General features: G+C 33.6%; 1 protein-coding gene across 1 annotated transcript; it reads right to left on the bottom strand.

The window, feature by feature from the left end:
* Nucleotides 1–3,622: 3,622 nt before the first annotated feature.
* On the bottom strand, nucleotides 3,623–13,315 carry LOC106660852 (adenylate kinase-like). Its single transcript, XM_014383845.2, has 6 exons — nucleotides 12,954–13,315; nucleotides 5,518–5,635; nucleotides 4,694–4,812; nucleotides 4,464–4,631; nucleotides 4,289–4,403; nucleotides 3,623–4,172 (listed from the first exon to the last, which is right to left on the bottom strand). Exons 1-6 carry the CDS (start codon nucleotides 13,062–13,064, stop codon nucleotides 4,066–4,068), a joined length of 738 nt encoding a protein of 245 aa, XP_014239331.1. The 5' UTR covers nucleotides 13,065–13,315; the 3' UTR covers nucleotides 3,623–4,065.
* Between the last annotated feature and the right edge of the window lie 27 nt (nucleotides 13,316–13,342).

Raw genomic sequence — 13,342 nt, 5'->3', positions numbered from 1 at the left:
TATGCCTGGCATACCTTTCACACTCTGCGAGGTAGTGCTGTGCCGTTTCTTCTTTTATTTCACAGAAGCGGCAAAAGGGGTCTGGTAGGATACCCATTATGATGAGGTGTCTTCTCAAGGGGCAATGGCCCGTCAGGATACCTATGAGCCTCCTAATTCCCCTCCTTGAGTTAGAGAATAGCCATTTCGATTCAGCTGGTTTGATCACCTTAACAAACTCCTTCGATTGCCTATGGCCGGGGGACAGATTCCATTCTTTAAGGAATTGTTTCATGCCCCAGCAATTAACTCTCTTTCGCTGTGCTCATAGAGTGAGGTACTACCAGTTGTGGCCCGACAAACGCAGTATTTGAGCCTTCTTTGGCCAGGCTATCCACCTCTTCATTGCCATAGTGTCCCTTATGAGCTGGTACCCCATATGAGGGTTACCCTATTCTCGTACCTGGTAGTAATCCTATTAATAAGTTCAACAATTTCCTCCACCAGCCTAGATGTTGATAGCTCTTTTTGTAATGACTTAAGACGCCTGACTGTCGGAAAAAATTCTAATGTCTTTTCCCTTGATCTTGTTATCCATAAGTGTTCTGCAGCAAACATTAATGGCCCATATTTCCGCCTGAAAAACGGAGGTGTTATTACCAAGAGGGGGCGAGATGCTGATCCCTAATTTAGGTATATGCATTCCAGCACCGCTTCCCTTGCCTTTAATGAGTGAGCCATCGGTAAAACAGTCTAGGCTATGATGGTCATCATCCGCACTATAGTTATATTTACAAGAGTAACTATCTGAAAGTACTTTTTTCCTGAAGGGGTTTTAGCCTTTTTCTCACTAACGCTTAATAGTTGGATGTTGACCTTACTCAATAATTGTAGAATTTTCGAGTGACCTATGTTGTTTCCCTTATGGTTCCAACTGCCTTCACTAATTCTTCACTAGTCCACAATAGCAAAATATTAATTAATATTATTTCATGTGAAATATTGCAATGTTTTTTGTTCAGTATGAGATGTCGATTATCAAGTTTTGCACAATTAAATAGGTTTGTCTCTTAAATTATGGGGCTCGGGCTCATAAATTAAACAACATTAAAATTATGATACAAAAAGATACATTTTATAAATTGCACAGCATTGTTTGTATATAAAAATTGAAACACCACATCTTATTGCCAATTTTTTGCTTTATAAATTTGGAGTTAACTGTAGAAGGTGTTGATATGCAAAAGCCAGTATTGGTAACAAATATAAGCCTATAAGATTACATATATGGTGTTAATTAATATTTATTGACATTTTACTATTAAGTTCGATTTTATCCTTTTCAAAAAAACGTGAATAGCTTGTATATATCTGCATATTAATATTAACATTAAATTTACCCAAAGATTTAAAAAAATCATTTGTCATTACTCTAGAATTAGGACCTTTAAAAACTAAATTAATACGACTTGACAATTTAATATACGTATCATTTAACTGACACATTAATAAACTATATTGAATTATGAAAAAGTAAAACTTTACTTATTCGGAAATCGTGAGATGCAATCTGGTGTGACGTAGGTTTCAGAAAAGCATTTTCTTTATCGTGCCAACGTTTCAATCTTTATTGAGATCATCTTCAGGGCTCAAAGGGTTTGTTTTCTGTGTAGATGTGTCATTACTGTGTGTCGTGTTGGAAGTGGCACTTGATCCCTGAAGATGATCTCAATAACGGTTGAAACTTAATAAATTCACTAATTTTGTGGTCCGCTTGACCAATTAATATATTACAATTAATTAAGGTTTTTAATTGAGATTAAAAAGTCAATGGCATGAGCGGGATTCGAACCCACGATCTTCGGCTAGATACGCCACTGCTCTACAACTTAATCTATAGTGATCTCGATCCACTCGGACACTAACTTCCCATCTGGGTTATCAGATGGGAAGTTAGTGTTCGAGTGGATCGAAGTCATGATAGCTCAAGTGGTAGAGCAGCGGCATATCTAGCCGAAGATGGGTTCGAATCCCGCTCGTGACACTGATTTTTTTATCTCAACTAAAAGCATTAATTAATTGAAAGATTATCAATTAATTATTCAGAAATCGTGAGATGCGGTCTGGTGTGATGTAGGTTTCAGAAAAACATTTTCTTTATCGTGCCAGTTTCGATCTTTATTGAGATCATCTTCAGGGCCTGGGATTTACAAACATTGTTTACATTTAACAAATACATGTAGGATGTGGAAAAAAGAGAATTTATACAATGCAAAATATATTTTTTATATTCAATCAAAGTATTTCTACTCACTCAGTGTTTGTCTTCTGTGTAATTGTGCCATTCTTGCGTGTCGTGTCGAGAGTGCCATTGAAACTTTGATTGAACATATAAAAAATATATTTTGCAATGTATAAATTCACTTTTCCACATCCAAAATGTAATTGTTATATGTAAACAATGTTTGTAAATCCCAGGCCTTGAAGATGATCTCAATAAAGATCGAAACGGCACGATAAAGAAAATGTTTTTCTTAAACCTACATCACACCCGACTGCATCTCACTATTTCTAAATAAATATCGATTAACGGTCACTAATTACCACACATATTATTTTAATGTTTGTAAAACTAAATTTATCACACAGAATTATTGACCTGTGATGATTAACAATTGATGATTGGGATCAGGTATGTGGTCCAAAATGAAATAGTCATATCGTTTTTTGCCATACTTTCGGATTTTTATTAAGCCTTTGTCAGGGCTGTCTGGAAGTATAGAAATAATAGTTAATAATTATATATAGCAGGGGTCGGCAACCTTTTTCGGACAGCGGGCCATTTTTTAAATAAAATTTTTATGCGGGCCGCACATTCAAATGCAACTTAAATAGTGCTTTTATATCATATATGAGTATAAATATTATTATGGGGTGTGGGGATTAAACTTGCGCAGTAAAATAGGTTTCCCACTATGGTTCTGTTAGCGCGCATTTTTGTCACCGGCCACATTTCGGCACGCTCACGCTCTAAGTTTGTTGATTTTTCCTAAAATTATATTGGGCTTTGGCGGGCCGCGCAAAAAGTTGCAAAGGGCCGCAGGTTGCCAACCCCTGATATATAGGATAAATATAGGGTATCCAGATATCAAATAGTTACTAACTGACCGAACCCCTTCAAGCAGTCAACTCATCCACCCAAGCTGGTAGCCAGCAGTTCCTGTCCTTGGTCGACTCATCGCAAGACCCAACTCGGCATTTATCCTGCACCGAGTCAACTTTCATCATGAAGACATTGTAAGTTTCCAAGTGAAGTTAACTGAAGAAATTCAAATTAATCCCTCGATATGGGACATGTTATGGGAGGATTATAATTACAAAATTAAATGGAGTGAAACTTGGAAGTGACAATAGTGTGAGATAGTGCACATTTCCCGATTTTGTAACAAGAGATGACTGGGTTTCTTTTTTCTTCCCTTCCTGCAGGAGGCTGTTGACATGAGCTCACCTCATTAGCCTAGGATGAAGTGGCTGTTTTAGAAAGCTGTATACAAGAGCAGAGACCCAAGGGTCCAATGCCTGTCTCGGGCATATTGCAACAATTCCAACATGAACATTAGGGCATGAGTAGAAAGAACGGAAATATTATTCATGAAGGCTTTTATTGAGCTGATATGAATTTTAAACATTATTAGGAAAGAAACTGCAACACATATATTTATTGGAATGATATGCTTTTTTTAAACAGGAAAAAGGAATGTTACAAAAATAGATTTGTTAAAAGTCCTCATCGAAAGTTTGAGACGTACGAGATAGCAAATGTAAAATTAAAAGGTATAAAAATATATAATTCATTTTCATTTAGGGATAGTTTTACATAGAGATTTTTTAAAGCCTCTGTCATGTTTTCACTATAGACATAAATTGCTAATTAGAAACACCACCACTACATGTTAATTTCGTATTGTGTTGAAATAGTCTTAAAACACATAAGAATTTTGTCTTTTATATTACTCAAATTTTACTTTATCTACATCTAGAGAGATTGATTTTCTCTTTTTTTGTTTTTACAAACATTAAGTAGACCTAGATTATATCTGATTTCCTTTGTCCAACACATTTATTAAATATTCTATATATCATGTCATAAACTTGTTGTGGAGACTTGGAAGCATCAATCTTATAGTGAATTCCTTAAAAAAAAAAATAAATAAATAAATAAATAAATAATAATAATTAAAATGTAATATATCAATACTAATAGGAAAACATGTTAGAATGAAGTTAAATGTTTTTGTTTCAATCTTACCTTGCTTGCAGTAATAATCTACAAGAGGCTTTGTTTGACTTGAGTAAGTTGCCAACCGCTTTTTAAGAGCTTCAACATTGTCATCTGATCTTTTTATCAACGGTTCATTGGTTATCTACAACATTTTTACATTATTATTGTCATGATTATTATATAAATTTTGATAATTACTAACATCATCCGTCATGGGTACTCTTGGCGGGTTGAATTTCTCATGGTAAGATCTTCCCGATGAAGGATGAACCAGCCTGCCAGTTATTCTCTCAATTAATAGCGAATCATTAATAGTAAACTCAATTACACTATCCAAAGAAGTGTTTCTTTTCTCTAGTAGATTATCTAGCTGGTGGAAAAAAAAATTGAGTTCTTTGTTTACAAACTTTCGCATGTGAATCTGATAATTACCTTCTGTGCTTGGACAATTGTCCTCGGAAAGCCATCGAGGAGAAAACCATTTTTGCACTGAGGGGTGTCAAGATTGCTGTCAATCATTTCTACAACCAGGTCATCACTGACAAGCTGACCTATAAAAAAATACTTTATACAATTTTGTGAATATTATAATAATATTGTCATACTATGAACATCCAATAAAACAAATTAAAGTATGCATTTATAAATAAGTGTGTTTAATTTTATTTTTTAAATCAACAATGTAAATCAGTAATAACTGGGGGCCCAGATGAGGGTCCATTTTTTTCTGATTTTGAAATGTATGTATCATTTGTTAGCTTGATGGATGTAGTTTTAAGATGTATACATAGAACGATGTGATTCCACCAGACAAAAATTATGGTGTTAATAATGTCTAGGAAATGCTGAACTTTGTTTTTTGTTTCTTAAATTTAGACCATTAGAACCTTACTGTTTTTCTTCTGGGCCCTTCGTTTAATGTAGAAATGTTGAAGGTGGGGTGAGTAAGTAGATTCACTTTTTGTTAATGATGGTTTTATTGACGGTATAAAACAATCTGTGAGTACATTTACAAAAAATTCGTTTAATATTGTTTGTGTTTCACAATTTTGTAAATAGTTAAAGGTTTTGTTTCTTGTTGCCTGAATTATCATAATGAATGTTTGTAATGGAAGCTAAGACTAACAAGATGGTATTGACTACAGATATTGCTCAAAAATCAAAAAAAACCTCGCTAATTAGTAACAATCATTAATGTCAATGTCAAACCAATTATTTTCACTGTTCAAATTTGTTTGTAAGAATTTGTGTAATACCTGCATCCATGACTTTCTTGAGTTCCTTGCCAAGCTTAGAACCTGCAGCTATTTCAGCTCTGAGCATGTCGCCTGTGGAAAGATGGCACACGCAGAATGCTCTCTTCAGTAGAGGCGCCTTTGAATAGAATTAATTTTTATTTTCGGACACCAGAGGGTTTAAATTGTGTGAAGTTGAACAACGATTATTTTGCTCATCTCAAAACACAAATTACAAATATGAAGTCATTTTACGAGCAATAAAAGTACCATGTATATATTAGCACACATAATATTATATACCGGGTGTCCCAGTTCGTTCTGATGAAACTCAGGGAATCGATTCTACTCTTCGTTTGGAGCAAATAATGCCCAGGAGAAAATTTTTGGAAAGTTCTCTATTTTGAAGATATTTGTCAATTTAGGTTTTGGCAACTTTTCACTACCCTACCACATAAAAACTTGTCAAATTTCACAAAAACTTCTTCATCATTCATGTTTTACGTTGATATATACCAAGTTTTTAAATAACGTTCTAGTAGAGTTGAAAAATAACAATTGAATGTTCGAAAACGTGAGCTAAGGTAAATTTGAAGGGGGGGTAGAAATAAATCAATTAGAACTCGCTTTGTAAAATAAAAATGACACATCTGTGCACACTTGTGCAAACAAAATCACGTTTCAGTAACGACCCTACCTGATACATTCTGTGATGATTATTGTTTAAACTTCGATCCCATCCAGCATTTTTCATTCAACCAGTCAAACAAGTGTCATTTTTAACATGTTTGACCGGTTATTTAAAAGCCTGGATATATCAACGTAAAGCATATCAGATGAAGAAGTTTTTGTGAAATTTGACAAGTTGTAGGTATTTTTTTGTAACCTCAGTAGAACGTGCAATCATGACCAAAATTTTAAATTTTGTAATTTTGACATGTTCCAACTGATATTGGCTAACATTTTATGTCATTCAGATTATTGCAAAGTGGACCGCGGTAGCCGAGTGGCTAGCATGAGAGACTCTCACGCCACAGTCGTGGGTTCGATTCCCACCGTTGCCTCTGGCCCTTTTTTCACAATAACCCCCCCCCCCCCAATTTGAACACACATAAGAATTGTCACCATGGCTAATATGCATATTGCAAAAAAAAAAAAAAAAAGAAAAAGATTATTGCAAAGAAGAATCTTACAGAAAATTTAGTTCAAAATAGAGAACATTCCGAAAATTGTCTCCTGGGCATTTTTTGCTCTAGACGAAGAGTAGAATCGATTCCCTGAGTTTTGTCAGAAGGAACTGGGACACCCAGTATAAATATTAAAATATAGTATTCGGTTGTACCTTATGAAATGTCAGTTTTGTTTACTTTCTTTCTTAATCCTCCTCTTTTATTAATTTAATGTTTACAAATATAGTTGCCATTCATACCAAATTAAAGCTCTTTTATTCCTCTTACTTTCTCAGTCAGTGGTTTGCTTTCATTTGTGAACATCTCTTAGAAATAGATTATTATCAACAACCTCACTGGAATTACACATAATTTTTTTGGTATGAATTTAAACTTCGCTGAGGCACGTCGTAACATCAATAAGGATTTTTGGGAGGATTCTGCAAATGGAAAGACTGTTTACGATGGTTTTTCAAAGTTTTGGAGTGGGAATTTTGAACATGACAATGAGGAACGAGGTAGGCCGGAAACCAAACTTGATAATCACCAGTTGAGGGCAGTAATTGAGTCTTGTCCCTCCAAAAGCACTAGGGAATATGCCAAAGAACTGGGAATTGGTGCTTCTGTGGTTTCAAGGCATTTAAGAGAAATCAGGACAATGAAAAAATTGGATAAATGGGTACCACATGATTTGCCAGAACCATAGAAAGACAAGCGCTACGAAATTTGTTCTTTGCTCTTGCTGCAAAATCACAATGAAACATTTTTGAACCGGGTTCTCACTTGTGACGAAAAGTTGGTCCTATGTGGCAATCAGGCAAGGTCAGCTCAATAATAGAAACGAGTCGCCAAAGCAGATGGTAAAGTCAAGCCTGGGGGCATTGGTGGCCACAATGGTTTAGGCGTTGACACGGCGCTCATCACTGTAAGGTAAAAGTCCCGGGTTCGAATCCAGCGGCCCTGCATTCGAACCCGACATACTTACAAATGGGCTTTTTTTTAACACTGGCACCCTGAGTGTTAACACTGACCAACATATGACCTCTGCTGTTGCAAACCCTCGTAAAAAAAATAAAAAAATTTAAAAAAGTCAAGCCTGCACCCCAAAACATTTTGCTACCCATTGGTGGGGAATGGGTGGTTTGATCCATTTTAAATGTTTAAACTCTGGTGAAACAATCACAGTAATCTTGTACTGCCAAGAATTATACATTTTTTATCAGAAACTCCAAGAAAAACATCCAAGTTTGGTCAATAGAAAGGAACCTATACTCCAACTATGAGAATATTCCTCCTCATATTTCAAGATTGACAATGAAAAAACTTCAAGAGCTGAAAACTGAACTTCTTCCACACCCACATATTCACCTGGCCTATCGCCAACTGATCTCTACCTTTTTTGGGCCCAGGACCGTTTTTTAAGAAATGAAATTTTTCAAACTGCAGACACTTTCATGGCAGCAATCGAAGAATTCCTTACATCTTGAACTACAAACTTCTACAAGGAGGGGATAAAAAAGCTTACAAGCATGTTGGGAGAAGTGTATTTTAGCTAATGGAGAATATTTTGATTGAACAAAGAGGTATTTCTCATATCGATTCCGGCTTTATAATAGCACCCTAATTACTGACATTTCATACGTTCAACCAGATAGAATTAAATAGAAATTGGAAGGTTTTCCCCCCTTGAATGCACATAATGCATTTTACTTTTCAAAAATATATATATGAAAAATTAACCCTGTACAAGTTAATACATCATGAAAACGCAAATATAAAAAAGGCGGTTTAACTGCATTGAAATTTTGAACATAAACACCCTGAGTGTATAAACAAATTATAATATTAAGCTCATATTTTATGTTGCAATAATTTCTACAATACAAACATCATAAATAATGGAATAATTTGGATAATTGATTTCAGATCGGTGTGTACGGAAGCAATGAAAGCCATAAACATGACATCAATGAAGATTTTTTGTTCCAAATTAGCTGAAATACACCAAAAACTATTTTGTACAAAAAATAAGTGAACAAGTTTTTATTATATTTATCATAATATAATAAATTTTTTATTTATATTATCATTTGTTAGGCGGCCTATTTTTTGAGGCAGGATTTTTTTTTTTTGATAATACAATCTTTAACTTTACCCACATTTTGGCAACTCTTGTGTCATAATTATGTACAAATTTTTATTTTATTCTTTCTAAAACTTCAACATCTACTTACAACAAAAATGAACAAAAAACATCAAAATGTGCAACACGCCATGCATGTGGATGACACAAACCTTCAGAATACTAAAGCTAATAGAAATTACTACATAAATAAAAATTATTTATAGTTTAATCATGTTATTTATATGCCCTTTTTGAAGTTGATTAATAAAAATTCAATCTATAACGCACAACATCTTAACATCCCTTATTAAACTACTTGAAAATGGCAACAGGATATTGAAACATCGTGGAATGTCAGTTTGTCTGACTATCGCAAGATGCTGAAATGCCATAGATCGTCAATTTCTTTGACTATCTTCAAAAAAAGCCTATAAATAAAATTAATTAAATCATCCATGAAAAGGACAACAAAGAAATAATTATGTACATGATTGGTGGAAAAATAAAAATAAATATTCCGTGGCAGAATTTTCTTGAATAATTATGGTCATTTACTGATCTCCATCAGGAGCCCAAATGAATCACTCTGTATTCTTGAAGATTTTAAGAAAATTATTTTTAAACCTTCTGGGTTTGGAGAGGAGAATTGAGGAGAGACCCCACTTGGGCTTCTGCGGATGGGCCAATTGAAACCATAAAAAAATTACACCATGGAATACTTTGTTTTAACTTTTCCACCAAACATCTAAATTATAAAACCATCAAAAATCAACACATGGATAAAATTGATTTATAACTTAACTTAAAATGTGTCGTGATTAGTGACCGTTAGTCGATGATTATTCGGAGATCGTGAGATGCGGTCTGGTGTGACGTAGGTTTTAGAAAAACATTTTCTTTATCGTGCCAACATTTCGACCTTTATTGAGATCATCTTCAGGGCTCAAAGCGTTTGTTTTCTGCGTAATTGTGCCATTCTTGTGTATCGTGTTAAGATGGCACACTGAACATGATCTCAATAAAAATAGAAACGTTGGCACGATAAAGAAAATGTTTTTCTAAAACCTACGTTACACCAGACCGCAACTCACAAAGTCCAAATAATGATTAACTTAAAATTTTAAATGTATTGTAATTATTTACCATTTTAAAATTAAAATAATCATATATAATTAAAAATACGAATTATTTAAAAAGAAAATTCTAAATAGTATTCTAGTAATCTTCATAATGATCATATCTTAAATTTTTTTTTACATAATTACAAATAAGAAATAATAACATAAATTGAATGATAAAAATCTTAGAAAAATTAAACATGCAAACAAGAGCGTAAAGAATGGAAACAATTTGTTATTTATTACTTATTTCTTTATCAACAAGACTGGATAAAGTACGTAAAAAAAATGATTAGAGTGAAAATAGGTTATCTGTGGAACCTTCAATTTATTTAAATTATAACACACTTGTCTTCCTAGCACCAAATTCCATAGTGGCTTATAAAAATTGGAAAATATTTTCACAGGAAATTGAAAGTGAGTCTGCAAGGTCATCAGGGCATCATTGTCTGCCTATTCTCTCTGGTTTTATTTATCTGCTGAGAATAGGCAGACTATGATGATCAGGGAGGTTGGAGCATTATTATTATTACTTTTTTTTTTTGTGTGAGATTTCTTCATGGCATCTATGAGATGATGAACATGTTTGGTTGTTACTGATCATTTTGGTCTAGTTAACCCAGCTGAGGATAGCAAAATGCTAAAATACCCACACACAGGATTATCTTTGAGGTTTTGGTCTGTGCAATCTGAAACGAGAATTTACTGTGTCTATGGTGAAACCCTGAATTCAATGATGAACGGTATAACGCAAAAAACCTGAATGGAAAAAAAATAGTTTCCCTCAAAGCTCAATGGTTCAAAGATTCAGCCAAGATATTTGATGTCAATACATAATTTCATTTAAAAAAAAATATGATAATGCATAAAAATGAACAAAAAAATAGCATCAAATGTTTCAGGTATGATGTGACCATGGGCTTAAGCAGATATTATGGTGAAATATTTCTAGTTTTTGAAGCTTTTTACAGTAATCAAAACATCAATGTTGCAATGAGCCTTTTGTATGGAAAAATGACTGGTCTATTAACATCCAATTGACCAAGCACTGAAGATAGCGAAATACCAAAGTGTGTTTGAAAATTGAACAAAATTAAAATTCCCACACACATGTAGGATTATCCTTGAGGTTTTGGTTCGTGCAGTCCGAAACGAGAATTTACTGCGTCTATGGTGAAACCCTGAATACAATGATGAACTGTATAGTGCAAAAAACCTGAATGGAAAAAAATTGGCTTCAAAGCACAATTGTTCATGGATTCAGCCTACATATTTGATGTCAATGCAATTTCATTTAAAAATGTATGAAAATGTAAAAACACACACAAAAAAAAAATATATATATAGCCGCAAATGTATCAGGTAGGATATGACCAAGGGCTTAGGAGATATTGGGTTGTCCGGAAAATAATGCAGGATTTTAAGTTTTCATTAAAAAAAATCTATATAAAATATTCTGTTTACGTTTACAGGATTACNAATTATTTTGATTAAAGAACATTGCTTTAAAGTAACTAGTTTCTTTTTTTTTGTTTAATACCAAAATCCTGCATTATTTTCCGGACAACCCAATATTATTATGGAATACTTCTAGCTTTTTCCAGAAACCTCAATGTTGCAATGAGCTTGTCGTGCTAGTCTACTCACTGTATCTTTTTTATAATCAACGTTATTATCAATTGAAGAAGATGAAAACATGTTTATCCATCCATTCTCAAGAAATTGTGGAAGTCTTTTGGGAAAACCTCAAATTCTTTTAGATTTACGATAAAAGATCATAATGATGCTTCCTTTATTTCTTTAGTTGAAACATACATCAATGCGATCATGGAACCCACATCAACCAAAATATCGTCATGATCATTCATGCCATGATGACTCTAGAATTGAAGAAAAAAAAAAAAAAATTACGGGAATTCCACATTGTGTGTATACTCAGGTGAAGTTGGAAAATCCTTGAAGATTTCTGACATGTGTACGTGTACTTTAATAGACCAACCAGTGAGGATAAGTCGACCAAAATGATCAGACATCACCAAACTACAATTGCTTCTCATGAATCTTTGTGAATATTAAAGAATTTGATTGTGAATATAAATGAATATTCATGTAATTAACTCACCTTAAAAAATTGAAAATTATACATACAATTATGATCAAATATTTAATTTATGAATGCAGTACATCATTAATGAGTGATGTGTGGTGATTAGTGACCGTTAGTCGAAGATTATTCAGAAATCGTGAGATGCGGTCTGGTGTGATGTAGGTTTCAGAAAAACATTTTCTTTATCGTGCCAACATTTCAATCTTTATTGAGATCATCTTCAGGGCCTGGTCTTTACAAACATTGTTTAAATTTAACAAATACATGTAGGATGTGGAAAAAAGTGAATTTATACAATGCAAATAACTTTGATTGAATATAATTTTTTTTGCATTGTATAAATTCACTTTTTTCCACATCCTACATGTATTTGTTAAATTTGAACAATGTTTGTAAAGCCCAGGCCCTGAAGATGATCTCAATAAAGATCGAAACGTTGGCACGATAAATAAAATGTTTTTCTGAAATCTACATCACACCAGACCACATCTCACGATTTCTGAATAATTAATGAGTGACTATACATACGACTGATGATCTTCCAACCAGCAATTCACAGGTATGTTAATATATTTATGATTCGACAGCGATACATTATTAGTACACAATCACCAAGAAACAACAATTTAAGCAAATGTTCAATGAAAATGAACCTATTCCCTTAGAAAACAATATTCCAACGTTTCAATATTATTATATATAATACCACACATTATATGCAGGATCATTGATGCCCTATTTTTGTTGACACATATAATAAATGAAAATAATAAATTAGCGAAAATGTACGCTATTGATTAGGATATTTATTTTATGGTTTTTATATGCCAAATGTTACTCTTATTTTAAATTTTACTTTACGTTTTTTAAATAATCGTTCTCTTTAACTTCTTCAGTATAAAATATTTATAATTTTTTTTTCTTTGTTAATCAATTACCTGGGTGCCTTTACCGCAACCCGGGGGTCCGAGAAGTACAGCTCGGATCCCATCCGGCCGTGCCTGGGCCGGCTTCGGAGACAGTTTCGCCTCTTGAGCAAGCGGTGCCATCTCTAGAGTAAATGAGAGACAGTGAAGAGTTCAACCCGACGACGGACCTTGGAAGGTTGGAGGTCACGTGGCCCTGCCGGATCTTATCATGAAGGCCAAACACGTCGACATAAAAATCATGATCTCTAGCTGGCAGTAGAACGAAAAAAGTTTTTTTTTAAACAATCCAGACTGGAATTTATGAAAATAAAAATTCAAACAGCCTATTGAACAGATTTTTATAAGTAAAATTTCAACCGTAAAAACAAAATGATTCTGGTCCGACACAGTTCTAAGAA

The sequence above is a fragment of the Cimex lectularius genome, unplaced genomic scaffold, assembly GCF_000648675.2.
Source record: "Cimex lectularius strain Harlan isolate CLEC.00 unplaced genomic scaffold, Clec_2.1 scaffold81, whole genome shotgun sequence".
Lineage (NCBI taxonomy): Eukaryota > Metazoa > Arthropoda > Insecta > Hemiptera > Cimicidae > Cimex > Cimex lectularius.
This window is presented reverse-complemented; position numbering and strand designations above follow the sequence as displayed.

What these genes read in the sequence shown, in the direction of transcription:
- LOC106660852 (XM_014383845.2), bottom strand. Translation starts at nt 13,064, where the DNA reads ATGGCACCGCTTGCTCAAGAGGCGAAACTGTCTCCGAAGCCGGCCCAG. An exon ending in GTTGCGGTAAAGGCACCCAG is followed by an intron (nt 5,636 to 12,953) that starts GTAATTGATTAA and finishes TTCTATTCAAAG; the next exon opens with GCGCCTCTACTGAAGAGAGC. An exon ending in AGATTATTACTGCAAGCAAG is followed by an intron (nt 4,173 to 4,288) that starts GTAAGATTGAAA and finishes TTTTTTTTTAAG; the next exon opens with GAATTCACTATAAGATTGAT.